Below are 27,837 nucleotides of genomic sequence, written 5' to 3' on the forward strand. Positions count from 1 at the left end.
CCCCCAGAAAACACGAGTGTCTTTAGCCATGCTGTCCTTATAAGTATCAGGGTCTTCAATGTTAGCAGGTCAGCAGCAGAGGGCGCTGTTCTGTCAGCCACGCCCTCATTAGCATATTAATTGCTCAAGCTCATTAGCATATTAATAAGCTGCCCTCATTAAGCAGGTGTTCAGCCAGCTCAGACTGAATTAACCCAGAAAAGAAACAAAGACGTTCAGAGCAGAGCAAAACAATGAAAATCACTCAAACTGAAGATGAAATTCACAAGTTTATTTCACCTTCATTCTCTGTTTTTGTGTAACAGTAAATTGAAAATCATTCAAATGTTGGAGTTTATATTATAAAACATTCACCCATCCAGCTTCCACATCTCTTTATCCAGCTCAGAGTCTCAGAGAAACTCCAGCATCCAGAGGAAGAACATTAAAACTCCACAGTCAATGGTTTTACTTTGAAGGCTGCGTGATGACGTCGCAGTGGGCGTGTCCATGAGAAGTGGGCGGGGTTTGGGGGTCTCGGTGGGATGCGGTCAGTGTGGTCGGAGCTTCAGGAGGAGCTGCAGCAGCCAGAACTTCTGCCCAGATCTCCGCGGCTCCCTGCCGGACCTCGTCTCCGCTGCGGCCCCGGGGCTCGCTGGATTCTACCCGGACCTCCTCCCTCACTGGACCCGGGACCGCCTCTCCGGAGTAACCGGAGCCGTGTCCACGCAGCAGCTCCGTTAAACCACCGGTTGATCCGGGAGCTGCGGAGGAGGTGCTGAGCTGGACCTCCGCCTGGCCGGGACCGGGTCTTTGTTCCCGGCTCTGGGGATCCAGGTGAGCCGCCGCGGCTGCGGACACTGATGCGGCGGAGAGCCTGAGCCCTGACCCGGGGGGAGATGCTGCTGTCCGGCGGCCGCTGCGGTCGGGACGGGGATGCGGCGGAGCGGCCGCGCCCGGTCCGGGAGCGGCTGGAAGCCGCCGTGTCCGGGCTCGGGGAGCTGGAGTTCCTCCGGCAGCGGCAGGAGGAGCTGGTCCGGGCCGCACTGGAGCTCCAGGAGGCAGCGGAGGACCGGCGGAGGGAGGTGCAGCTGAGCTCCGAGGAGAAGCTGCTGGAGGAGAACATCCTGCTGCTCCGCAGACAGCTGGTAGGTCCACACGCCCGGTCCCACCCGGGACAGACCCTCCCCTGACCCGGGGACACCTGGACTGGCTCAGGTGTGCAGTGGGGTCAGAGGTCAGACAGGGTTCAGTCCCCTGGTTTGAGAGCAGTGGGAATGTTTGGCAGTCTGAGGTCACAGGTTCGAGTCCTCCTCCTCCCCTTGTTTAAGACATTCTGGAGTTTGAGGGTTTCAAAAGAATAATTCAGATCAGCTGTGTGAGTCAGAAGCTGGGTTCTGTCTTCACTGCGAACAAATAAGTTTCAGGCTTATTTTGTCTGGGTCACATCTGAACTTTGGTGAAGAGACGGAGCTTCACTGGATGTTACACTTCTGTCAGCGTGACATCTTGAAGGCATTATTAGATCTCTTTGTATTTGTGATCTGAGACATGACTCTGGTGTGTTTTATCATATCTAAAAAAGAAGTAGAAATAATTATGTTACTAATGTGGGAAAAATGCTGAACCACTAGAACTCGGGAGATGTTTCTTTTTCCAGTTTTTTGTGTTTTTAGTGTCTGATGATAAACGTCTGGACAATGATGTCATGAAACTGAACTCACACTGTTTTACTGTGTGTGTGTGTGTGTGTGTGTGTGTGTGTGTGTGTGTGTGTGTGTGTGTGTGTGTGAGAGAGGGCTTAAATTAGCTCCTCGATATGATCCGGCGTCCCTCGCGGCTCTCAAAGGATTCTGGGAGTTTCTGCTTTAACAGGGAAAGAGAGAAAGATTGTGTGTGTGTGCGTGGGAGAGAGAGAGAGAGAGAGCACATATGTGTTTTACAGACCTTTCTTTCTTTTTATGAGGATTGATCTTCATTAGAAAAATCCAGATTTCTGGTATGATTGTATAATCCTCATTTCTGACAGTCTGTGAAACAGAACATCTGTCCTCATCTGGAGCTGCAGACCTTCACACTGCACCACAGCTTGTGACCGCAGAAACTCAGGTTAGAGGCCTTCTGGGTGATTTCAGTTCGTCTGCAGCATTTTGGTGACACAAAGAAGTTTCTGTTTGCTGCACAGTTTTCTGTGCTGCAGCGGAAACCCTGAAGTCCACCAGTGACTCCTGCTGCTCCTCCTCCTCCTCCTCCTCCTCCTCCTCTTCCTCCTGCTCCTCCTCTTCCCCCTGCTCCTCCTCTCCAGGAACAAATGGAGATTCCTGCTGTGGGCTTTACAGCTCCACTTTCAGCAGCTGAGGCACAAATTGTGCAGGAGGAGTTCTGAGCTGGTCTAAAACAAGGTCTCTCTCTCAGTCTTCTCTCTATATGAATTTGAATCTGGTCTCAGTCTGGCTCTGGTGGTCACACAGACCCACTTACCCCTTTCAGGAAGGAACGGCTGCTCTGTGGGGGTGTAGAGAGCGCCGTCTCTTTGCAGCCGGCACAACGGGCCCAACAAACATGAACACGAGGATGACTGATAATGACGTTTGTTGTCATAGTAACAAGCTGATGTTAAGCTCTTTGCTTAACTAGGATAACAAACTGAGTTAAGTTAGGTGCTGTCTGGTTGCCATAGTGACTACAATGAACCACGTGCTTCTCTAGGTTCACTCACAAGTTAACAGAAAACTTTTGGAAACAAAATGTCATCATATGACTCCTCCAAGTGGAAATATACACATTTAGTGAAATATTGTTGGAATTTATCAGGAAATCAAAATGTTTGTACCGAACTGATGTAAAGCAATGATGCAAAATGTTTGTGTTACTGATTTGTTTACTGTTCTTCACGCTTCCTCTCCTGCTTCTGGTCATTGCTGCAGTCATCATTTCTACCACCACCAGAGGGCGCTTTAAATCTGATCCCCTCTGACTACAGTTCATGCAGTGTTGCCCTTTGACCCCATACCTATGGTCTGCTGCAAACCGCGAGCCTTTGAACGGGCGTGTTGTGACACTTTCAAGGACCCCCTGACTTTTTGCAGACAACGCTGATGTGTTTGTTTTAGGGTGGGGTCAGAGGTCAGGGACAGCAAGGTCACCGAGTCTTTATAACAGCTGCTGAATACACACAGACACACAAGTATGACACTTCAATGTGGAAACTTCATCACTCGACTTTAGATGTTTCTGACGTTTGAGTCTGGCCACAAGTCGGTGGTCATGTGTTTATGATTTTATAATTGTGTGTTCATGGTGAAGTTGTGTTGACGAGGCTACAGCTGTGTGTGTGTGTGTGTGTGTGTGTGTGTGTGTGTGTGTTTGTTTCTCCACTGCAGCTCAGTCGCAGGAATGCAGCACATGACCTGCGAGCAGCGCCGCATAACACGCATGCTTTCCATCAGAGGGGGGGAGGGGTGTGTGTGTGTGTGTGTGTGTGTGTGTGTGCGTGTGCGTGCGCGTGTGCGAGTGATTTTATCAGTTCATTAGCTTCCGTCTGAGTCTTCCTGGAACATTCACATACTCTGTCTTTGTAATGAAGACTTGGGTTCACGTACAGTCATCAAGTATTCCTTTGAACCTCTCCTCCATGTGAACACAACTCTCTGATGGTTTCTTGGGTTTAAATTCAAGCAGACAACTTGGACGTCGGGAACAGACTGAGCCACATAGATATGTGCTGACGACATGTTGAACTTTTTTTATTTCAGGCAACAATGTAACTTGGTCTAATCATAGTATGTGTGTGTGTGTGTGTGTGTTTGTCAGAACTGTCTGCGTAGGAGAGACGTTGGACTCCTCTCTCAGCTGCAGGAGTTGGACCGACAAATCAGTGACCTGCGATTAGACACAGAGGCGTCGCATGACCTACCGGAAACAGACAGCCGGCCGAGTTCAGGTATTGTCAACAGTTAGTGACGTTAAGGGGGGGAAAATGACATTTTAAAGATAAATCTCTACAGTTAGTTACTTATTGAAAAAACTGTCGTCTGCATATTGTCTGAGTTTTACTGACTCGTCGTTTGTCAGCAAGATTCACGTACAGACGAGCTACGACGATGACGGTTCAGGTTCAGGGCACCCGTGCGATGATAAGCGTCCTCTCTGAGCATCTGTACGCAGATTGTTCTGTGACGTCGCTGCTCTCTCTCGCAGGTTTCTTCGAGCTGAGCGACGCAGCGTCTGGATCGCTCTCCAACTCCTCCAACTCTGTTTTCAGTGAATGTTTCTGCATGACCATTGACGCTGACGGACGCCTCACAACTACAGGTACATCCGCTGGTACAGCCAGGTTTGGCAACGCATTAGCAGCTGCTTTTGACTTTTTGCAGCGTTTGCATGTTGCTGTTAGCTGCAGTGAATTTATGTTTATATATTGGCACATAGAGCATTGAAGTACCAGGCTAAATGTAGGGCTTACGGTCTATTTTAAGATTTCCTGATTCCCAGATTTTGTATCGGTGACAAAATCTGAACAATGGACCCGATTCTGCCTGCTCTGGTTCTGATTTCGCCTGCTGTTAGCCTGCTGTCCACGTGGTATCATCCTGACTTTTACATATAAAATGTCTCTCTGTGTGCAGCTCGGCTTCTCTCTCGCTCCCTCTCTCTTTCTGTCTGAGGCTTTTTCTCCCCAGTAAACCTAACGAGCTGCTGGATGTCGGCCATGTTTGTTTTGGTAGTGGGGCCCATGAGGCCGGTGCCAGCGGTGCGTTCGAGGCTCACTCAGTCATCGGTGTGCTGCGTTCTCTCAGCCAGAATCAGATGTTTCTGTTGGTTTGTGTTTCAGATCCAGGAAACTTTCTGCTGACGAGTCGAGCCGCTTTAAATCCCCTCAGACCAACGTCTCACATGTCGTCTGGTCTGCAGGAAGCAGCAGCGCTGCGCGGCGAGGGTTAAAAACCTCACAGCCGTCTGAAGAATTTTCCACCGAGTCAGAGAGCTGAGGCAGCCAGAGAGATTTGAATATCGGCTGAAAACACTGAGAAGCTCCAACGTCAGACTGAACTGATGTCACCTGTTGGGAAATGAGCAGTTCACAGCTGTTCTACAGATAGAAGGAGCAGTACAGAGGACACTACAAGAAAAATGACTCTTGTGATAAATGCGTACATAAAAACCGTTTTGCTCCTCGTATCGGTCAAACAGCTCTGAACCACTTATTGGCACATTGTAGCTTCTTAATATTTTCTCCATGAATAACTCAGAACTAAAACAAAGTAACAAGTTTTCCCTGTAAGTTCATGTGGAGAATAGCAGCCTCACATCATCCACTCACTGTAGGCAGTGATGGCGCCACCTGCAGGTCACACATGCTGTGAACTCACAAAATAAAAAAAACGGTAATGTGGCAGCAGATTTTAGGTTTAAGGAATGAACCAGAGATTTTGTTGTCTCCGATATCTCATCTGTAGATGAGGCGCCTGGCTGTTCGGAGTGTGACAGACTGTTCGGAGGGCTCTGGGATGACTCCTCCTCCTCCGCCACAGTCCGACGCTCCGTCTCGGCTCCTCACCCGCCGGCCTCAGACGTCTCCTCCTCGCTGGTTTCCACTGATGTCCAGTCCGTGTTCCACTGTGACCTGCTGTCCCGGAGCGGCGGCGAAGTGTACCGCTACCCGAGCCCGCTGCACGCTGTGGCCGTCCAGAGTCCTGCTGACTTTCTGGGCCACGGGGGTCATGGACGACAGGAGACTGGCAACGAAGGACTCAAACCAGAAACATCCTCCTTTGTACCTCCGAGCTCCTCCTGGCCGGCCTCCTCCTCCCCATCTTCTTCCTCCCAGACTCCTCCTCATAAACGACTGGATGGCTACATCTACAGCCTGCTGCAGCGCCGGGCCCAGCCTGTCCGGACCTGCAGACCCAGAACTAGCATCAGCACCGACCCCTCAAAGAGCGTCCTGAGGCAGGTCGGCCTCTGCAGCCGGCAGCTGTCCAGTTCTGGATCTGGTCCCGGTCCTAGTCCTGGGACTCTCAGAGCATCTGAGCTCCAACCCTTCATCGCAGCCTCCTCATCCCCTCAGAGGCAGGTCTCTGTGGAGAGGAAGGCTGAGGAGCAGGAGACCACCAATGTTTTACTCAGCTGTAGCGAGACGATGCCAAGCAGCTTTCAGCTCAGCGGGTCGCCTCGTGCACTCGGTGCTAAAACCTCCTCAACAGCCACAAACCAAGATGTTCAAATGAACTCTCTCAGAAAACAGAGCAAAGTTGTACTTCCTCTGGGACCGGCGATCGCTGCCACTCCGCTCAAAGATTTCCAGGAGCTCAGCAGCGTCACTGTTGGCTACTCCCCCAAAGAAAGTAAACGACCACGTCGACCCCCTGACCAGGAGCTTCTCCTCAAACCACCTCCCCAATCCGGTCCTCCCAAAACCCGCCCAAGGCCTCTCCACAGCACCCTGACAGATAGCCCATATGTACCGGAGCAGCAGCCTGTCGCGGCGTCCAGCCTGACTCAGCACGAAGACAGGCGGAGTCGTGGGGTCAAAAACGTCTCCATCCATTGCAAGGTCCGAAAGAGCGGGAGCAGGAAGTCTGGCCGGTTGAGGAGTGCAGTCACACTGAAGACCGTTCAAGAGTCCGAACACATTGAGGCCCCGCTGGTCAGAAGAGGTGATAAATCGCACCGCCGGGCCAAAGGGTCCCGCCTCTTGGACGACGGAGGCTCCACCCGCACCACAACTTCGAAGAGGGGCGTTTCCTCCAGAACCAAGCGCATCGCCACGCCACAGGCAGAAAGTCAAGTGGACAGACCGAGCGTATCTACGCCCCGCAGCGTCCGCTCAGCTGTGTCCAAGCACCATCACCATGGAAACCACCACCGTCGCCATCAGCACGGCCGTGAGCCGGTCGTGGTCATCACCAAGCTGAAACACAAACGTGACGATTACCAGCGCTTACGCACCACCGCAGAGGTCCCGTACGACGAGGCACTGAGGCGCGCTCAACGACGTCGGAGAAAGGAATTACCGACCGACGCATACGCGGCGTCCTCCCCTGGCGGGCGCGTCTGCAGCCCGTATGCTTACACCGCAGGAAGCGACTCGGAGTACTCAGCCGAGTGCGCGTCGCTCTTCCACTCCACCATCATGGACACCAGCGAGGACGAGACGTCCAACTACACCACCAACCGCTTTGGGGACAGCGAGTCCGGCGAGGACGCCCTCAGCACCAGCGACACCGAGGAGAGCGGAGGAGGCGGGGCTGGGGGGCCGGGCAGGGCCCGGGGGCGGGGCGGTGCAGCAGGGCAGGACGTGACGATGACTCCAGCTCAGGCGAAGGCCTGCGTCAAGATCAAAGCCTCCCACAACCTGAAAAAGAAGATCCTGCGGTTCAGATCGGGTTCGCTCAAACTCATGACCACCGTGTGACCCTTCGTCTTTGGTCCAAGTTTTAATAGTAAACTCTTTGAATTTTTTGACTTCATTACAGAACATGACTTTTTTTCCAAACTAAACTTGGACCTGATTGGCTGTCATGCCATCATTTGATACAGAAAATTCTAAAAAATAATTTGTCACTCTGAAGTGTTTTGTTGGAATTTGCCATGTTTGTAATGATCTTTGGTTTTATATTTATTATCATGTTTGTTTTTTAAACACTTCAGATCTGCGATGTTTTAAGAGCTAATATATTTGCTTTGTGCGTATATAAGGAAAAAAAACACACGTACTAACCCCCTGACGCGCAGCTCTTTATATTTGTAACAGCGGTAACCATGGTAACCCTTTAACGTGCATGTGGATGTTAACGTTCTTTCAGGTGAGACGGTAAAAATGCTTTGATACTTTATGAAGCGTCCTGTGATCCAAGCCACCATTATCAGTCCCCCACGTGAGGTGCCGGGCCCAGCAGCACCAGCTACAGGTCCTCGGTGTGTCGCCCCCTAGTGGTGCGAGTTAAGATTACAGCAGGAGACAAAATTCTGTCCAGAGGCAAGGTGAGACCCTCGCATCTGCGCTAAAACTCGTTCATCAGACCAAACTGATCAAATTCAAAACAAACTAAGAAGCAGTTCTACGTTGAGTTTTCCTCACGTAAACCAGAGTCGTCAAACTGGATGCAAGGTCGTCATCACCATTGGTGTTTTTGCTATCTTCTTTTATAATCAAATGAGAAACTGTCTCTGCTTCCACGACGATTCAACTCCGTGCCTACTTATATCTGAGGAACTAATGCGGACTGGTGCTTCAAACGTACAACCAAATGTTTCTGAGCTGTAAACCAATCAGAACGCTTGATGGTTCAGCTCAAGATGGACCTCTAAATCCAGGACAGGAATACTTTAGCTTAGCTGAGCACAAACAATAGAAGTGGAAGGGAGTTAGCACATATTAGCATATAATCTCATGCTGCATTTAATGGAGCATCACCTAGCTGTAGGTAGCTAACTCATCTGTTTGGTGGTTTTTGAAGTAAGTGATGACGTTTTTAATGTGGTTTAGTGTAGTGATTAATAACAAGGGAATTTTTGTATGTTGAAACAGAAAGCCATTAACCTTTTTGCTTTTGTTACCGAAGGATTTTCCTACAATAGTTATATAATGCCTAATGCTTATCAGTCATTACTGAGTCGGACTGTTGTGGAAAACAAAGTTTTGCTTATGTAGGAGCCGTTATCAAATAACACTTAAGAAAAGATTCCATTTAGAAAATGTAGTAATATTAAGACAGAAATCCAGCAGGCCCCATTTATATAAAATGAAAATACATCACTTTTGGGTTTTTGTTTCAGCAGAAGTTAGTGTTTACTCGGCAAAGTTTTGAAAATGTTTGAAAAAAAAAAACATTTATGGCACGAACATTCTTTGTTGTATTGCTATTTTGGTGACTCTCATTAATAAAATGAAAATAAGTATATGGACAGTTACACCTTGCGGGCCATGCTCAAAAAAGTTGCCTTTTCAGTGGCTCTGACCGCCATTGTCGTGTAAACAGATGCCCAAAACGCAATAAAGTTTTTCATTTTCATTTGAAATTATATCGTGTAAACGGAGCCTGAAACAGCAGTGAGGATGTTGGTATCTGAAATCTGGACAGTTTAGTCAGTAAAGTGTGTTTTATGTTAGCCAAACTGTAAATATCTGAATTTTAAAAAGGGTCAATAATTGCACTAAAATATTGTTTTTGTTTCAGTAGCAGGGTTGCTTTTTTTCTAATGGTGCCGGATTAAAATGCTAAGTACCTTAATGTGATTTCAAAACTCACAATAAGAAAAATATGACTGTTTTGTAGTAGTTTTTGAATACATTATAAAGTGTTAATCATTGGTTCTACAGTGAAGCTGTGAACATTTAGGATGTGCTTCTAATAAAAATGTATTAACTATTCAAATAAAAAAGTAGCTAGCTTGCTAATGCTAACTTTGTTAGTATTGAATTCTTCCACTTTTTGTGCTGAGCTAGGCTGAATGAAAATTCACAGACTGAATAGGTGTAGCTACTGGACACATGGAGACTTTTTACTGTATCGCCTTAAAAATGTCACTTTTCCTTAAAACTCTTTAAAGCTTTGAATGTTTAAAATGTTAAAACTAAATCCAGTAAACCCTGTTTTCTTAGCCGTCACGCGCTGCCTTCCTGTGAAGCAGATCTTCATTTTTTCACAAATATTTTCATTCAGACTAACCGACTGTTACTGAGTGTGTGTGTGTGTAAATATAAACACAACATGATGGTGCTGAAACTTTTTATCCCTTATTAAACTCCAAACATCAAACTGTCTCTTCGAAATGTGTGTGTGTGTGTGTGTGTGTGTGTGTGTGTGTGTGTGTGTGTGTGTGTGTGTGTGTGTGTGTGTGAGAGAGAGAGTGTGAGTGTGAGTGTGTGTGCAGTGAAACAGTGGGTCAGTGTTCAGGTGTGAAAAGTTGTACTGTGAGTATCAGCTGCAGGAGCTGGAACCTCAGAGGAACATAAACACTCAGTCAGCAGCTCTGAGGACGGACACACACACACATACACACACACACCCCTACTTCAATGACTTCACACATTCAAACCTTATTTAAGCTCTTACACTTTGACTGGAACTCAAACAGAATTGAAAACATTTAAAGGCTTCATTCAGGGTTTCCTTGTCTGGTTTTTTAAATTCTCTGAACGATTGAGTTTCCGGTTGCTGATGTTCGGCTCTTCAGTCCCGTTTATATCAGAACTATCAGCTGGGGGACGTTTTCATGATGGCTGTTGGTCACACTGTTTAGCATTCCGGGCGTTCGGTGGTGATTTGACAAGTTAAACATATCAACTCCTTTAAACCGTCTTTGTCCTTCATGTCCACTCAGCATCTGTATGTCAGTAACGTCTCCACATGTGCAGATGATGGTGTAGTAAATGTAAACTTAATTTCTAAGCAGCACAAACACTGATTCCTCATATATCCTCACAAATGTCAAACACTGTTTTATAACATCAGGTTTGTTCGTTCAGGCGGAGACGTTTGTTAAACTCTGGAAGCCATTTTTAGAGACTCCTAACACCACCGTAGTGTGAAGGAGCAACGAAAAGACAACAAGATTTTACTGTTTTCACTTGAAAACGACTCGCAGCTGCTCTGGTTTCGGCAGATAATCCCACAGATGAAGACAAATGTCCTGACTTGCCCTGTGTGAACACACACACACACACACACACACACACACACACACACACACACACACACACACACACACACACACACAGAACTGCAGCTGAGGGTGAAGGGCAGCAGGATTTTCTGTTTGGAGGTGAGCAAATGGCCGCTGTGTGTGTGTGTGTGTGTGTGTGTGTGTGTGTGTGTGTGTGTGTGTGTGTGTGAGTGTGCGTGTGTGTGTTTGAGGGCACTCTCAAGGATTTTCAGTGTTTCCTGTGAGTAACACTGCAGTGATTTATACCTCTGTTCCCTCTGAGCTGACAGCTTGATCGTGTGTGTGTGTGTGTGTGTGTGTGTGTGTGTATGTGTGTGTGTGTGTGTGTGTGTGTGTGTGTCCGTCTGTCCCTGGAGTCATCTTGAAGCCAAAGGCTCAGATGGAAAACTGGAAAAAAAAAAAAAAAAAAGCTGCGATGCATTCAGGGTCCTCAGGAAAGCACAGTGTTCATCATGCTTACGTCTTGTGGTTGTCACAGACGCCCCACAGGAGGCTGTTTTACCCCGAAGGCTGGGGGAGGGTCAGGAGGGAGGGAGGGTAGCTCTGTTGTTTCAGAGAGGTCGGTGGAAAGATCGGCTCCACTGACGTCAAACAGCAAAGAACAAATCTGAGTGTGTGGAGTCACAATATTTAGTTTTTGAAATATAGGAACAGTGTGAAGCCCATATTAGCTGAACAACATAATTAATCCAGTCATTGTGCCGCTGCAGTGTCAGGTCAGGATGTGCTACTGGTAACTGGTAATCCAGCACTACCCGCTGAAGGGTTGAATTGCCGGTGACTAACCGGGACTGGTAAGTGGCTCGGCTCCCTGATGGTAGAAAAAACCAGATCCAGCAAAGGACTTTGGCTCAGGAGAGCCATTGATGGCCGTCTAGCCTGAAGTCTTGGTGGACAGTCCATCCAGGACAAGGCAAGTCTGATCTAACACCCATGAAGTGCCGAGGACTGCTGGGTCGTCTCTGCTTGAAGACCCTGGTTTGAACCCCAGCCTGGTTTCTGCCCCGGCCCCTCAGAGGAAGGTTTTTGGGGCAGAAGCTCGTAGGACTCTGATGTATCAAGCTGAGAGTCTCACTGCCGTCGTGGAAGCTCGCTGAGCCATGGCAGGTTAGTCCCGGGGGTAAAGGGGGGTGTGTGCCTCACACACACTAGACCTCATTTCATCTTCATGGACGACAAAGCTCCTGCTCATTGAGGTCACATCATTAGGGGACGGCAGACGCTCCCATCTTATCACGACGATGATGATCATCATCATCATCCCTGGACCAGGTCTGAGATCGAGGATCAAACTGCTGAGTCATGCTGCGCAGCTCACAGGGCATTCGGACTCAGCAATCGAAAAGTTAACAAGGCTCATTGATCAGCTGCTTGGCCTGCTGGGGGATCAAAGGTCACTGAGGGGTCACGAGGAGGAGGCTGTAGAGAAGTTATTGATTAACCTCATTAACACCTCATCAGGTCTCCTTCAGCAGCTGAAAACACACAAAGAAAAAAGAAACCAAGAAAACGTTACTATTATACATAATATTGGATTTTTCCACTTAGAAGAGGAAGCAGCAGAAAACACATCTCCATGGAAACCGCACGAATCTGATGAGGTGAGATATTTATATTTAATACTGATATTTAAATTTATTAAAGCAGTTAATCCCAGTTTATTAAAACATGAATAAATGAACCTGTTGTCATGGAAACCAGTCATATAGCAGGAATTGACTGACGTGTGTGTGTGTGTGTGTGTGTGTGTGTGTGTGTGTGTGTGTGTGTGTGTGTGTCCTGATTTAGATGAGGCTGATCCTGATCCTGATCTTTTGCCGAATCCAAATCCAGATATTGAACACGGAGATTCTGAACCAGATCTTGATGATCCAGGTCCAGTTCCTGAGGTGTCTACTGGGTTTTTCTCCTCTCAGACCAGGTGTGGCTGATAATGACCTGCTGAGTGCGGAGGCAGGTGGAGGTGGACCCACAATCCCACTGGGATCTGTCAGACGAAGAAGACACGCCCACAGATGACGTCATCACACGTTTCAAACGCAGGTCTGTTTGAGCTTCACTCACCAAACAATAAAGAAAAGTTCAGAAGGATGGAAATCTGTTCTTCGCCTGCTCCTGGAGTCCCAGAGGAGAGGAGGAGGGTCAGAGGTGGAAGGTCACAGATGGTGGACGAGATGAAGAGCGACAGTCAGACTCAAACAGACCTCAGACAGGTTTTAATGTCTGCAGACTGAGGAAGAAGAAGAGGAGGAGGAGGTGCTGGTGGAGGGTGAACAGAGGAGGGAAAACGGTGCTTTTTGTAAAGAAAACAAAGCAACAAACTTCCAAAATAGTGGTGATGAAAGTAGAGAAAACAAGATGCTGAGCTGATTCTGATTCTCATCACCATCCTGTTGCACGTCCTGATCTGGTTCCTGTTTCTCTTCCTGATCCAGATCCTGATCTTCGGCAGGATCTTGATACAAAGATGAGACAGGTGAGCTCGACTTTCTGAGTTTAAGCCTCAGTGCACCTCCTCTGTTTCATTTCACCTCCTCTTCCCCCCCGCCTCTGTCTCACTGTGATCGATGGTTTTAGCTCCATTTTGAAGCATCACTCATTAGTAAGATTTACATGCAGGAGGTCAGCAAATAAACACAACACGACAAACCAACTGTCACTGCAGGCAATAAAACCAAGGCACACACACACACACACACACACACACACACACACACACACACACACACACACACAAACCCTTGCTCTCTTTCTCTCAAGAGCACTGCACTAGAAACATATAAATCACACAGCAGGATTTATGTGGTTGTTAGTGATGCAGAGAGGAGCTGGCAGCAATATGCACACACACACACACACACACACACACACACACACACACACACACACACACACACACACACACACACACAAACAAAGCAAGAAGGTCAGAGGTCATTGTGACATAAGCATTTTGAAGCGGAGGGCAGAGAGAGGATTTATTGGAGTTCTTCTCTTCAGGCCTGCGACTGAGCAGCAGCAATGTTTTGTTGTTGTTGTTTTATTTTCCACCAACACACAGTAAACAGTAAAACAAGTCAGTCCACCTTCAGCTTCAGGCCACAGGAACCGTTCTTGTTACAGATTCTGTGGTGCGATCATCCTGAGGGTCCCCACTGCGCGAGGACAGGGAGGAACTCTCTGCCCAGAAGAAATCAATCAAATCATCCATGTTCGGTCACGACACAATACACACACACACACACACACACACACACACACACACACAGAAATGCACTGCTGTCATATGTCATATGATAGGAACTTCATGTTTCCTGAAGACATTTTGACTCGTGCAGAAGAACCAGCAACATTTGAATTGGAGACAATCACCGACTCCACCAACTCAGGAGGGAGGGTCGGCCTAGTGTGTGTGTGTGTGTGTGTGTGTGTGTGTGTGTGTGTGTGTGTGTGTGTGTGTGTGTGTGTGTGTGTGTGTGTGTGTGTGTGTGTTAATCCTGCTTTATTAAATTCTGCAGACCAACCTCACACACTCATGAAACTGTCACTTCAGGCAATAAAACACACACACACACACACACACACACACACACACACACACACACACACACACACACACACACACACACACACACACACACACACACACACACACACAGTTAAAACAGTGCTTTAATTAAACCTTTTTTCTTGCTGTGAGCGACTAGTTTAATTTTTTTCTCCAGATGAAATGAAAGATTTTGTGAGATAAAATCTCTTTTCGTGAATAAATTACCGAGTTTCACTTTAAATAGCCTGCAGGTTTCCATCAGTCCCGTTGAAATGGAGGTCGTACGGTTCATCTGCAGCTCATCCTCATGTGGTTCCTGGACCTGAACCTCCTCACCTCCTCCTCTGTTTCCATACGTCTCAGGTACGACAGTCCACTGCACCACTGAGCCGCAGGACATCACATGTATGCAGCACTGTCTCCACCTAGTGGCCGGAGTAATGATGACAGCAGCAGTGTAGAAAGTCTGAACTGGGCGTGTTCAGAGGCAGCATGACAGGAACAGGTCAGGGGACCCATGTTCAATTCCCAAGTCACTTAAAAAGGAAACATTGCCATTTTGTTTCACACAGAGCTTTAGTTTGATGATTCAATGAGACAATCCTGTAATTTATGTTTCTGAGCAATAAACACACTGACCACTCAGCTTCTCTTGAACTGTATTCAAACTGAACAGTGTGTGTGTGTGAGTATGTGTGTGTGTGTGTGTGTGTGGGTGTGGTTGTGGGTGTGGGTGTGGGTGTGGGTGTGGGTGGGCGTGAGAGAGAAAGAGAGAGAGTGTGTGTGTGAGCTGCGTTGACACACAGACACACACAACCCCCCTCTGTTGTCTGTTTGGGGTCTTTGGTCTTCTGTTGAACTGGTTTAGTGTCAGCTTAGCTGGGATTATCTCATTCTCCAGACAAAACACACACACACACACACACACACACACACACACACACACACACACACATTGAAAACTGACTCAAGAATAGGGAACAGGCTTCAGTTTGTCTTTATTTTCATTAACTACAGTTACTGGAGATGTTAAAACAGACCATCATTCATCACTTACAGGATGGCTTTGGCATCGTAATCTTCCTTTTATCTCAGAATATCACCAACGAACTGCGATCATCTTATGGGGAAAAGTTTATGGTAAAGTAGGACACTATTTCCCTGAATAGCTGTGCCACAGTCATCACATGTAGTGTGAAATGTTTGACCTTACAGTCTGTCCAACTCGACACAGTCCCTCCTTTCGAGAGGCTTTCTTCTGAGTCTGCTGTAGGTTTAGATTTTCTTCACGACGATGAGCTTCTTTCCTTTCTCACTCACAACACGGTCAAGTTTTTCCGATACACGCCTGGAACCTTCAGTACCTTCCTGCAGGATCTCTGACGGTGGGACTGAACAGAAAGTTCACGTCCCGAGCCTCCTCCCCCATCACGGCTGCAGTGAGCGGATTTATGACTTTGTTATGACAATCTGTTGCTTTTTGCTTGTGTCACCTCCTACCGAGCCAGAGTTTGTATCCCTACAATGACAATCTGTTTATTGCTTTTCCCTCTCCGTCTGTCCTCTCCTTTTCTTTCTTTCTACCCTCTAACCTCCAACCAGAACATGAGACTCTGAGTCTGGTCCTGCTGGGTTTTTTTTCCCCTCGTTCTTGTGGAATTGATGGGTTTTTCTCTGTAAAAGTAGATAAAAATCTGTGGCTTGACTGTGTTGTATTTGTTACTTTAGAAAAAAAAAACTGAATTAAATTTGGCAGACAGAGAAAAACAGAAGATTCAGGAGATAAAACATGCTTAATCATTCAGCTGTGATTCCCAAAATATGGGGTGCGTCCCCTCGGTGGTCCACAGAGGTATTGGAGGTAGGCCGTGAACATTCGTGTGTGTGTGTGTGTGTGGACAATAAGCTTTAAGAATTCAGTTTTGTAGTTGAGTTTTGTGTTGCCAAGAATATACACTGATACATATTTGTATTAAGAAAGGATGAACATTTTTTTTATACAGGTAGATGAATTTCTTTCATTGTTTGGTCTTGAAGTTGGTTTTCCATTTCCAGGCGTGTCGCCTCTGACCATAAAGTACATCTTACTGTGAGTGTGAACTGAAGCAGACTTCAGCACAACTCTGGAACACAGTTCAAGATGGGGTCTGTCCATTCAGTGAAGGGGAGAGTCAGTCACAGGGGAAACACGGAGCTTCAGATATTTAAAACAGCTTTTATGTATTTGTGTGTGCGTGTGTGTATGGAGTGGATACTGTCAAAATACAAACGATAATAATTGTTTTTAACCAGTTTATTATAATCATTGTTTCTTGCATGTGTTGTCTGACATAGCAGTCGTGTGCCTGCATTTGACTGTAGAAAACAGTGATTTCACCCACTTTGTTACCTTTTGTACATGTTTATAATGAGTTATTCTGTTTCTGGTAGAACTGCTTCAGGCTAACTCTGGTATTTCAATCAGGTTAGAGATTTCAGAGAGGATTGCAAAAAAAAAAAAAAAAAAAAGGAAATGGAAATGGAAAGAGGACCAGGAGATATGAAAGACTGATTCATTGTATCTTCTAAAGAAACACTGATGGAGCTCTGCTGCCCTCTGCTGCACACACACACACACACACACACACACACACACACACACACACACACACACACACACACACACACACACACACACACACACACACACACACACACACACACACACACACACAGGTTCATATTTCTATCCTTGTGGGGACCTTCCATTGACTCCAATTCATGTCTAACTCCTAACCCTGACCCTTACCCTAACCCTAACCCAAACCACAACAACGCCTAACCCTAAAGAAATGTTTTTGCACTTTTATTTTTTTCAGTAACAACAACATGGTCAAGAAAACACTGTTTCTCCTACTTAGGACCGGAAAAAGGTCCCCACAAGGCACGTCGTGCCAGGTTTTCCTGTCCTTGTGGGGACATTTGGTCCCCGCAAGGACAGAAAAACGCGTCCACATACACACACCAGGTAGAATCTACCTACAGGTAGACAAAGGAACTCCAGCACGGCGCCCCCTACAGAGACTGTAGTAAAAATCTTCCACTGCAGCTTTCATGTCCAATGAGCGTGAAGATATTTTTGCAGAGAGAACCATGTCTTAAAGCTGAAGCGCAGTGTGTGTGTGTGTGTGTGTGTGTGTGTGTGTGTGTGTGTGTGTGTGTGTGTTCGTTCCAGGTCGACCACGCCCGTCTGCTCTCAGCCTCAGCTCAGGGTGACTCAGTGTTTGGCTGCGGACCAGCAGATTCCTGCTCTTCTCACAGGGTGTGACGTTGTGTGAATGCAGCCCGTCACACAGTGTCTGTCTGTGTTCACACACTCCTCACTCTGCAGAGATATCATGTTGGCTCAGCGGAGCAAACACACAGCAGTTGGGTGTGTTTCTGCAGCTTCGGATCTTTTGTTGGGAGCGTTATTGCTGACTTAGTGCAGCTTTGTTAACGCTCGTGGCCGTGGAAACTGGAGTTCAGCCTCACATTTGACCCTGTGAGGAGGGATGAACTCTGAAAGTATTTTATTATAAACTGACCTCAGATCAGAGAAAAGAGATGTGAATAACAGCAGCAGGTTTCATAAAATGGAAAGGTTATGTAATCCAAAAAGAAAAAGGTGAAATACTTGACAGTCAGTGGGGTCAGAGGTCAGCAAGTCAATAAGGAACTTTGTGCATTTTATCATCCGCAGGGAATCTAGAGAGTGTGATTCCTCAACAGACAGAAACTACACGAGTCTGTGCAAATCTAAATCCTCACTCAGTTCAAACTGCTGCCTGCAAAGATCAATTATTTATTTAGGAAAAACTCTTCACAAGATCTGAAGGGCCTGCTATTCCTCTTTAATATTCAAAAACTACAATTTGGCACTCAGAGAGCGCAGACCTCCGCCACAGGTCAAATCAGTCACCAAGCCACGCCGCACGCCGCATGCCGCACGCTGCCTGTCGGCGGGCCTGCCCAACTATGTGAAAGACTCCCTATCTCTCAATGATAAAGAATCCTTTAAAAAATCCTGGATCCAGACAGTGATCCGGATCATCACCAAAATTTAATGGATTCTAAGTTAGCCCAAGAGCCACCTTTCCACAAGTTTCATTGCAATCCGTCCATTACTTTTTCCGTAATGCTGCTAACAAACCAACCAACCAACAAACCGACGTGATTCCTTAAACCTCCTGGCGGAGGTAACAGGAACAACCCCCGGTTTCTCCTCAGCACTATAGCCAGGCTGACAACAAGTCACAGGAGTTCCACAGGGTTCTGCGTTAGAACCGAAACTCTTCACATTATACACGCTTCCTGTAGAGAATATGACCATCAAACACTCCATTAACTTTAATTTTTATGCAGACAACACACACCCAGAGTTACTTTTGACCAGGACTTCTCCTTCAACTTCAACTTCCACGTAAAAGATGTCTGCAGGAGTGCTTTCATCCACCTGGAATGTCTCTAAAATCAGGAACATGTTGACTCAGAGCGACGCTGAGAAAAAGCAATCTAATCTAATCTAATCTAATCTAATCTAATCTAATCTAATCAGACTTTATTTGTATAGAACTTTTCTTATTAAAACAAACATCACAAAGTACAGTACTTCACTAAATTTAAAATATACAATAAAAGCATGCAATACAGTGGAATTAAAATGTCTCAAATATTCCAAACTTAAGAAGGAACTGATGGAAGGCCTGATGTAAGATAAATAAAATAAAGTTGCAGTCAATTGAAAGCCTGATTAAAAAGGTGTGTTTTCAAGCTTGCTTTAAAAATGTAATAATTACTTCTAAAGGAGACCACTGTAATTCTCTCTCCACACACTCATATCTCACCCTTACATGAGGAACATGCAGATGCTGTACATGCGGTGTGTGTTCTCTGTCTCTGTTCTCTCCTGATCTCACTTTCTGTCAGCGAACCTTCGACCGGAGCAGCAGAGAGTCTCCTCCTCTGAGTCTGGTCCTGCAGGTTTTTCTTTCTGCCTCGGTTTTTCTGTGTCCTGCCTCTCATCCGCAATGCTTTATTTCTGTAAAAATAAAGATTAAATAAGATTTAGTTGAATTGAACTTAAAAAAAAACCCATCATGTGTGAATGAACTTCATGGTTTTGGAGGAAAAATCGCAGCTTCTTGCTGAAACTCAAACATTTATTTTTCTCTCAACTTTCTGACGTTTTTGTGGTTTTTAGTTTCCATGGCAACGCGTAACGACACTCAAATACTGTGGAGGAAGCAATGAAAGAAAAATGTGAAGGTTTTGAAAGATGTGTTTGTGTGTGTGTGTGTGTGTGTGTGTGTGTGTGTGTGTGCACATGCCCTGCTGTGTAAACATATTTAGGTGTATGTGAGTGTGATTTTGTGAGTATTTATTCGTGTTTGCATGGGTGTGGTCCACATGAATATATCTGTGTTGAGAGGAGTGTGTGTGTTTGAGTGTTGAGTGTGTGTTTGTGTACTGTTATACCCTTATGTAAATATATTTATGTGAGCCTGGGTCTGTTTGTGTGTATTTAATGGTGTTTACTCATTTCTATATGGGAATGGACTCCTTGTAGATGTGTGTGTGTGTGTGTGTGTGTGTGTGTGTGTGTGTGTGTGTGTGTGTTCTCGTATTTCTATCCTTGTTGGGGCCAAATGTCCCCACAAGGATAGCAAAACGTGGAACGACGTGCCTTGTGGGGACCTTTTTCCGGTCCTAAGTAGGAGAAACAGTGTTTTCTTGACCATGTTGTTGTTACTGAAAAAAGTAAAAGAGCAAAAACATTTCTTTAGGGTTAGGCTTTGTTGTGGTGTGGGTTAGGGTTAGGGTAAGGGTCAGGGTTAGGGGCTAGACATGAATGGGAGTCAATGGACGGTCCCCACAAGGATAGAAATACGAGACTGTGCGTGTGTGTGTGTGTGTGTGTGTGTGTGTGTGTGTGTGTGTGTGTGTGTGTGTGTGTGGGTGTGGGTGTGGTCTGCATGTGTGAACAGGGTGAGACTCAGGAGCAGAGTAACAGCATCACTTCACAGTTTGCAGCTCTCACGTAAACTCAGGTACGACTTTCTTTTCTACCATAGTGTGTTTTACTGTTTTAATTTTGTGTGTGTGTGTGTGTGTGTGTGTGTGTGGGGGGGGGGGTGTTCGTATGTGTTTTTGAAGTTATATGCATAAATGTATTTTACTGTACATATACGTGTATGTATATATACATATACAGTATATGCATACTGCTGTGCTGCTGACAGCAGAAGTTCTCCCTCTTGTGGTGGCAGTGAGGATGACAGCGGCGTGGTCTTTTTTGTGGGGCGTGGCCTCCAGCCTTTCTGGCGCATGAAATGTAACCAAAACAATATTTTTACCTGCTGTTGGCCGACATCGAGAGGCAAACTTTGCTCTGCTTCCTTTTGGAGGATGAACAGGCCTTGAGAATATCGCTTCACCCAGGTTACCCACGTCCGATTCCTGAGGAACATCCACGGGAAACGGTTTTTCTGAGTTCTGTGCAAAAATTTAAAACAAATCATGTGTGTTATTCGTGTTATTATTCGAGTACATGTACTGAGAGTGACAGTGTGTATAGTGGTAACCATGGCAACAGCTAAACGCAGTGCTGCATCAAGTGGCGTGACGCAAAAAGTTAACGTAACTTGAAAAAAATAGTTTCATAACAACAACAATTTAGTAACAGAGAGAAAAACTATGTACTGTAAGGAGTCCTGATACAGTAAAACAACAAAAACTAACAAATACAATGCTATGTTCTGGAACTTACTGTCTGTAAATAAATGACATCTGTCAGATGACACAAAGATGGACATAAAAACAAAGGAAACAAATAAACGACCAACAAAAAAAAAATTAAAGTTTACCACTAGAATGGAATAGAAATGCTTCATTGATGTCAGGGAAATGTTCTCAGTCGTGGGTTAGTCTTACCCTAACACACAGAGAAATACAAAGTACTAAAATATATCAAGTGTTTAATCAGTAAAAGTCAGCATGCACAAGTCAAAGCTCAATCAATGAAAATTTAAATGCAAATTGTACTCAGTAAGATTTTACAGTAAAAAACCGATTACACCAAAGGTCTGCAGTGGCTCTGGAGAACATTCAGTGTTCTACTCTTTATACTCCATGTGTATGAAGAGATATTTATTCTCAACACAAAACATAAATATCTGTCAGACGACTCCATTAGTCAAAACAGGTGTTGCCATGACAACAGAGGCTTGTTTTGCACATCGCTGTGTCAAAGTTCAGCTTGCAGGTTATAGCTGTTTACATAAAGACTCAGAGGAATGTGTCTGATGTGTTGACTGACTTTTCCATTCGTTCGGGATACAAAACACCAGAATGGTTTTCTGCTTGAGTGACGACAGGCCAGCGAAGAACTGAGCTGGAGGAAGATTGTTTGTCATTTAGTTGCCTCATGTTGAGACTCGTCTCACCACTCCCTCACTCCTCCTGCGCCTCCTTCATCGACTTTACCTGATTTCTCCTCTTCTGTGTGTTTCAGGATGTCCGGGTTTGATGTAAGTCTGATTTTCACCTGGTTTCTTTGAACTCACCACGTGTCAGATCTCCACCAAACAGATGATATTTATATATGGACTCGTCTTCATTCAAGATGTTTTCAGTGCACCTGCAAACATCTCATCATTCAAAAATGCATAGCGCATTTAAACAAACATGGTCCACAAGTTTATCATTCTTCTTTTACATAAATATGACAAAACGAGGTAAATCTGTTCAAAGTTCAAAGAAACAAATCTGAAATTCGGTTTTCTGCTTGCTACTTTCTGTATCTAATCAGTGAAACCCAAATAATGGATTGCACTTCTAGCAAAACACAAGACTGTGCTAACAATGCTAACATGAGTCTAGCCTGCCAGCTACACATCAACTGCTAATCATGCTAACATATGAAGAAATAGTTCATTTACAGGAGTTAAAGGACAAACACTTCATCTGCTCTCATCTGATCAACTGAAAATGACAGAGATCTGATTGGCTACAGAGAATCCAGACTTTAAGAAAAACCACGAATATATCAATAATCCTACAATGACAATAATCCACTGCTTTTACTGACAGCAAACTAACCAAAGTCTTTCTCTGCAGCTGTTTGATGCTCTTGACGATTCGAACAGTGGATCAGCATCTGGATCCAATCAGTCGTCCGGCCAAGGTACGTTCTTTGAACATGTGATGAAGCTGGCGATGCTGATTCGTGGGTCTAATCTACAATTTGAAGCCACATTTCTCACAGTCACACACAAAAACGTCTTATAAATGGAAGCGTTGATGTGGGATGAATATTGATAACAGCGTCTTTAATTGTGAAAACAAATTCAAAATCCAGAATCCAACCCAAACTGTGGACATGTGACTTTCACTCTGACAAGTATGGGAGTTAGCAGCTCTGCTTCACTGAGATTTGAAGCATTGACAGTTTAACAGAACTTTGTACATGGAGAAAACAAGGGCTGATATTTCTGCTGCTGACTGGATTTTCTTAGAGATCAAGTTTTTTCCCATCTAATAATACATTTTTGACTATAGGAGAGGTATATCCCCCTGCATTTAGAGCACAGAATTAACACAGAGGACTAAGAATTAGCAGAACACACAGGGACTGACTCATGACGCAAACAACATCTGGAATAATTTACAGTGATTCTACAGGTGCCTATTCATTACTCATGACCATCAAGACAAGAATCAGCCAAGTTCGACTTCCAAGACCGTAGTGAAGGCCAAAATGAAGCACGTCCAATAAACTGAGGATTTACACCCAAAATGAAACTGAGAGTCCATAAATCAGCCTCATCTGGTCCACAGGTCAGCCCACAAGTTCAGCGGGTATATGGCCGGAAGGTCAGTCTGGAGGTGGAGGTCCATGGCAGGGAGGCGGGGGTCCATGGGGAGGAAACCAGTCAGGGGGTGGGGGCATGTGGCCTGGGGCTGGTGGAGGAGGATCGAATCCTTCGCCTGGAGGATGGCCGAGTCCTGCACCTGCCTCTGGACCTGGACCTGCACATGGGGGAGGTTCCACGCCTGCATCTGGACCTTCACCCCGCCAGAGTCTGGTGAGACAAACGACATTAGGAGAAATGTGGGGCAGATGTGGACAGATGGGATAAACATCTGGTTTATTTTTTGCAGTCAGTTCCGTATCGACTGAATCTACGTAATGGAGTTTACGACGGACTGCTCTTTGTCATTAAAGGAGTCATCAAACCCAACGCCAACAGGTCAGTACCAAGACATCTCCGTGATCCTCAGATGTTGTCTCAACAGGAACGATTCAGTCAAAGGTTCAGAGAATAAGGATCTCATGAGGACCGATGGTCTGTTTCAGGATCACAATTGACATGTGCACCAAAGGGGACATTGCCTTCCACTTCAACCCCCGCTTCAACGAGGGCGGTCAGCAGGTGATTGTCAGGAACAGCTGCCGGAATAAGAAGTGGGACAAAGAGGAGCGAGAGCTGTCAGGATTTCCCTTTGTTCCTGGGCAACCGTTCGAGGTCAGGTTCTTCAGACCCTCCAGAACAGTCCTCAGAGTGTGGGTCCATCAGCAGCTCGCTGAAGGTTTGTGGTTTTACCGTTACAGATGGAGATCTTGTGCACCTCCTCCGACTTTAAGGTGTCCGTCAACCGCTCCCCACTGCTGACTTTCAGACACCGCATCTCTGACCTGAGGTCCATCAGCACCCTCTGCATCTACTACGACCTCGACCTGATCAGTGTCGACCAGAGGACTCAGTAGAGAGAAACAGCCAGGGTCTCCCAGACGTCCAGGAGAGACTCGGCAGAGAGCTGCTGGAGATCCACATTAAGAACCCACAGATGAAAATAACAACTACTGAAACAGTGTTTACTCTAGAGACACGATATGAGACACTTGCAAAATAAAGTTTTAAGAATTCAATTTGAGATTCTTCATCAACAAAGATCAACTGAATTTGTCACAGAGATCAATCTGAGCTGTACGAGACATCTTTCAGATGGAGGTCCTTTTCATTTATGAAAAAAAAATCTGTAAGATTCACAAGCAATCTACTGGGAATCTGGAGATCTATCTACTGGAAACCCTGAGTCCACCAGAGACCTGCTGGGGATCTACCAAAGACCTGATCTAAAAGAGTTCTGTGAAGAACCTCTAACATTGTAGGTCCCTTAAACAAACACAAAGAGAAACGTGATTCCGTCTGTCGGAGCTCTTCTACATCTTTAATTTTCACTTTTGTGATCGTAGTTTTTTTTTACTGACAGCAAGAAACATTAAAGAAATATTAAAACAACAACAACAACAAAAAAAAATCCGTCTGTGTATTTCATGTGTTCTTTTAATGTGATTTGTGAGTTGTGACCACTGGATGACTCTGGATTTGACAGGAAGACGTATCAGTTCTTCACAAGAGTGGAACTCTGAGGGTAAATGTTCTCGATTCACTTAAAACCATCAGTGGTGGCCGGTACGGTGCTGTTGGCTGTTTTGAGGGAAAAGCTGCGACGTACATAGTGAGAACTTCAGAAATACGGCAAACGCTGTGGTGCCAGACACTCTGAAGCATTAACCTCAGAAAGCTTCAAAAACGTATCGCGACGACGCCGCAGGGGGGAGTGTAGGAGTGTGGGGGAGTGTTGCACTGACAGGTTGGGGTTAAAAAGGAGGATGTGGCAACACACCTGGATGCTGTTAGAATGCCCGTGTGATAGCTGTCAGTTTCAGTTTTGTAATAAAAACCTGTCAACTCGACGCATTCATCCGCCCTCTTTTGACAACTTCCACAATACTGGAAAGAAATCTGTCATCAAAAAATCCAGAGGTTTTGGTGAAAAGGACATTCCTGCCCAAATGTTTCTCCAGATATCATTGAGGACGTGGTAATCCCAAAATAAGAGAGTTCTGCAACACAGCCCCAAATGTGGCTCAGGTGTGTGTGGGTGTGTGTAGGTGTGTGTAGGTGTGTGTGGGTGTGGTGCTCAGGAAATTTAAACTGTCAGTGTCAGTCTGCAGTTTACTGGCAGCTTATAGCTCATCTCAGGTATGACCTCTTCTATTTGTTTTAACCTCTTCTTCTCCTTCTTCTCCTCACTTTGCACGGTGCTGCAGTGGCGATCACTTATGGGCTGGACTTCTGTGTGGAGTTTTCTGATTGTGTGTGAGTGTGTGTTCCCCCAGCAGCGTGGATTCATGTGTTTGAGGTTGGATTTGTGATTCTAAATGTGCAGTACGTCCCGTGTGAGTGTCTGTCTCTGTGTCAGTCCTGTGATGAACTGCTCAGACGCTGTTAGCTGGACGTGTAGAACATGGATGTTTGGTTTTAGTCTGTTTACAGATGCGCTGTCCTTTAGCGTACTGCTGGTTTGAACATGTCTGTTCCTGCTGTGAAGGTATGAAGTGCGACTCTTCCTCTGATCTCTGAGTCTCAGTTTTCAGGTTTGATTGGATTCTTTCAGGTAAAATTAATTATCTGGAGTCGAACTGGATACTGTGTTTTCCCAGCTGTGACAAGCAGAGAGTGGAACATCCCGAATCGCAAGTTGCATTCATTCACCCGCAGGTGAGTCACAGACAGGTGACATGCGAACAAAGCCTTTAGGGACACACCCTCTCACTGCACGCACTATACACACACGCACAATTCCAACCCTGCAACCCCATCACTGTTGTGGATGTGAGTGTGAGAGTGAGAGAGAGCAAAAGATCGAGATTCAACATGGTTTCATCCCCCCTCTTTCCTGTGACAGTGAACGAACCACAGACTGTGAGCGTCTGCAGCATGTGGTTTTCAGGAGAAGGATCAGGTACGACCTCGATCATCCACCCTCAGCTCTTTGATCCTTTCTCATTTCGACCTGAAGTTACCAACAATCACATGAACCAGAATGAGGACCAAAGAGAAAACACAAGGGTTGGTTTGTGTTGAATTGTATCTACAGGACAATCAGACCCCGTCTGGCCAGATTCTGGAGGTGCTGCATCCAACCCAAACCAACCAGTATGGCCCAACTCTCAATCTGGAGGATCTGGTGGGTGGGGAGGTCCTTCTCCTGCACCTACACCTACACCTACACCTGCACTGCCATCTACACCTGCAGGCCGACGTAATTTGGTGAGACAGTTGAACAGACAGAGCACTGGACAGACAGATACAATCAGACAGGCATCTAGACAGCAGATCAGAAACCAGTTTGGTGAGACAAAAAGACACAGCAATGTTGGACAACTCTGATAAACATTTTTTTTCTTTTGTGCAGACAGTTCCTCATAGAATGAATATACTTAATGGAGCTTATGACGGACAGCTCTTTGCAATTAAAGGAGTCATTAAACCCAACGCCAAGAGGTCAGTACCAACTAACCACAGATGTTGTCTCAGCAGGAATGACGAGTTCCATCAAAGGTTCACAGGATAATGAAGATCTCATGAGGACCGATGGTCTGTTTCAGGTTCGTGGTGGACATATGCACCAAAGGGGACATTGCCTTCCACTTCAACCCCCGGTTCAACGACGGCGGTCGGCAGGTGATTGTCAGGAACAGCTGCCGGAATAAGAAGTGGGACAAGGAGGAGCGAGAGCTGTCAGGATTTCCCTTTGTTCCTGGTGAACAGTTTGAGGTCAGATTCTCCAGACCCTCCAGAACAGTCTTCGGAGCTCTGGGAGCGCTCTGTGGGTCCATCAGCAGCTCACTGGAGGTTTGTGGTTTTACCGTTACAGATGGAGATCTTGTGCACTTCCTCCGAGTATAAGGTGTCCGTCAACGGTTCCCCACTGCTGACTTTCAAACACCGCATCTCTGACCTGAGGTCCATCAGCTCCTTCTGCATCTATCACGACCTGGACTTGATCAGTGTCGACCTGAGGACTCAGTAGAGAGAAACAGCCAGGGCCTACCAGAAGTCCAGGAGAGACTCGGCAGTGAGCTGCTGGAGATCCACATTGAGACTATTAGGCACTTATCACCCTCTGTAAGAAACTCAGTTCAGCAGAACGTCAGATCAGCAGTTCTACATCTTCAATTTTCTCATTTTGAATTGAGTTTTTTAGAAACCAGAGACAGAAACATTAAAACAACAAGAAAACAAGCTGTATCTTTTATGTGTGTCTTTAATCTGATATGAAATGGGAGTCATTCAAGTCAACCAATCTGAAGTTGATGGAATTCACTCATGAATATCAGTTTTAAGTACTTTTGAAAAATGAATCTATTTAAAGATAGGTTATTGTGATGGCATGGTTTTACAAAAAAGAAAAATGATCAAAACAACTAAATATCAGCTTATATATGTTGCTGATGAATGGGTCCAATCTGTAACGGAACAGCAGTGGTGATGATATGCTGGCTGTGTATAACTGGCCTAATCCTCCGGTCAGAGAAGACGCAGCAACTTCCGTGCTTCAGATGAGCTTAATTGATCTCCTCCAACTGAACAGGGCATTCCTTCACTGCAGTATGAGTACACATGCGTGTGAAGGAATGCCCTGTTCAGTTGGAGGAGTTCAATTAAACTCATCTGACGCTCACCCCCATCAGCACTCATTCAACTCATCATTCTCTCTGGAGCTCCAGCCTTCCCCATATCCATCACAGCGGAGCGATAGGGCCC

The 27,837-nt window shown here is 45.8% G+C and overlaps 3 protein-coding genes across 3 annotated transcripts; all 3 read left to right on the forward strand.

Moving 5' to 3' along the window:
• The first annotated feature begins 551 nt into the window (after positions 1-551).
• dact1 (dishevelled-binding antagonist of beta-catenin 1) lies at positions 552-9,734 on the forward strand. The gene is made up of 4 exons (XM_030117547.1): positions 552-1,127; positions 3,793-3,922; positions 4,180-4,293; positions 5,439-9,734. Exons 1-4 carry the CDS (start codon positions 879-881, stop codon positions 7,394-7,396), a joined length of 2,451 nt encoding a protein of 816 aa, XP_029973407.1. The 5' UTR covers positions 552-878; the 3' UTR covers positions 7,397-9,734.
• A 10,486-nt stretch (positions 9,735-20,220) lies between these two features.
• On the forward strand, positions 20,221-24,924 carry LOC115406855 (galectin-5-like). The gene is made up of 7 exons (XM_030117100.1): positions 20,221-20,268; positions 21,732-21,747; positions 22,337-22,403; positions 23,057-23,304; positions 23,381-23,469; positions 23,577-23,745; positions 23,832-24,924. The coding sequence occupies exons 2-7, from the start codon at positions 21,733-21,735 to the stop codon at positions 23,985-23,987; spliced, it is 744 nt and encodes a 247-aa protein (XP_029972960.1). The 5' UTR covers positions 20,221-20,268; position 21,732; the 3' UTR covers positions 23,988-24,924.
• A 276-nt stretch (positions 24,925-25,200) lies between these two features.
• LOC115406971 (galectin-5-like) lies at positions 25,201-27,315 on the forward strand. The gene is made up of 7 exons (XM_030117274.1): positions 25,201-25,269; positions 25,685-25,788; positions 25,976-26,032; positions 26,168-26,340; positions 26,486-26,574; positions 26,679-26,847; positions 26,948-27,315. Exons 3-7 carry the CDS (start codon positions 26,008-26,010, stop codon positions 27,101-27,103), a joined length of 612 nt encoding a protein of 203 aa, XP_029973134.1. The 5' UTR covers positions 25,201-25,269; positions 25,685-25,788; positions 25,976-26,007; the 3' UTR covers positions 27,104-27,315.
• Positions 27,316-27,837: the final 522 nt, after the last annotated feature.

This window comes from Salarias fasciatus, chromosome 19, assembly GCF_902148845.1.
Source record: "Salarias fasciatus chromosome 19, fSalaFa1.1, whole genome shotgun sequence".
Taxonomy (NCBI): domain Eukaryota; kingdom Metazoa; phylum Chordata; class Actinopteri; order Blenniiformes; family Blenniidae; genus Salarias; species Salarias fasciatus.

Bases quoted from the DNA above. Each gene is read 5' to 3' on its own strand.
- dact1 (XM_030117547.1), top strand. From the start codon at position 879: ATGCTGCTGTCCGGCGGCCGCTGCGGTCGGGACGGGGATGCGGCGGAG. The intron at 1,128-3,792 runs GTAGGTCCACAC...TGTGTTTGTCAG, and splicing joins TGCTGCTCCGCAGACAGCTG to AACTGTCTGCGTAGGAGAGA. The intron at 4,294-5,438 runs GTACATCCGCTG...TCTCATCTGTAG, and splicing joins CGGACGCCTCACAACTACAG to ATGAGGCGCCTGGCTGTTCG.
- LOC115406855 (XM_030117100.1), top strand. The intron at 22,404-23,056 runs GTACGTTCTTTG...TCTGGTCCACAG, and splicing joins CAATCAGTCGTCCGGCCAAG to GTCAGCCCACAAGTTCAGCG. The intron at 23,470-23,576 runs GTCAGTACCAAG...GGTCTGTTTCAG, and splicing joins ATCAAACCCAACGCCAACAG to GATCACAATTGACATGTGCA.
- LOC115406971 (XM_030117274.1), top strand. From the start codon at position 26,008: ATGTGGTTTTCAGGAGAAGGATCAG. The intron at 26,341-26,485 runs GTGAGACAGTTG...TCTTTTGTGCAG, and splicing joins CTGCAGGCCGACGTAATTTG to ACAGTTCCTCATAGAATGAA. The intron at 26,575-26,678 runs GTCAGTACCAAC...GGTCTGTTTCAG, and splicing joins ATTAAACCCAACGCCAAGAG to GTTCGTGGTGGACATATGCA.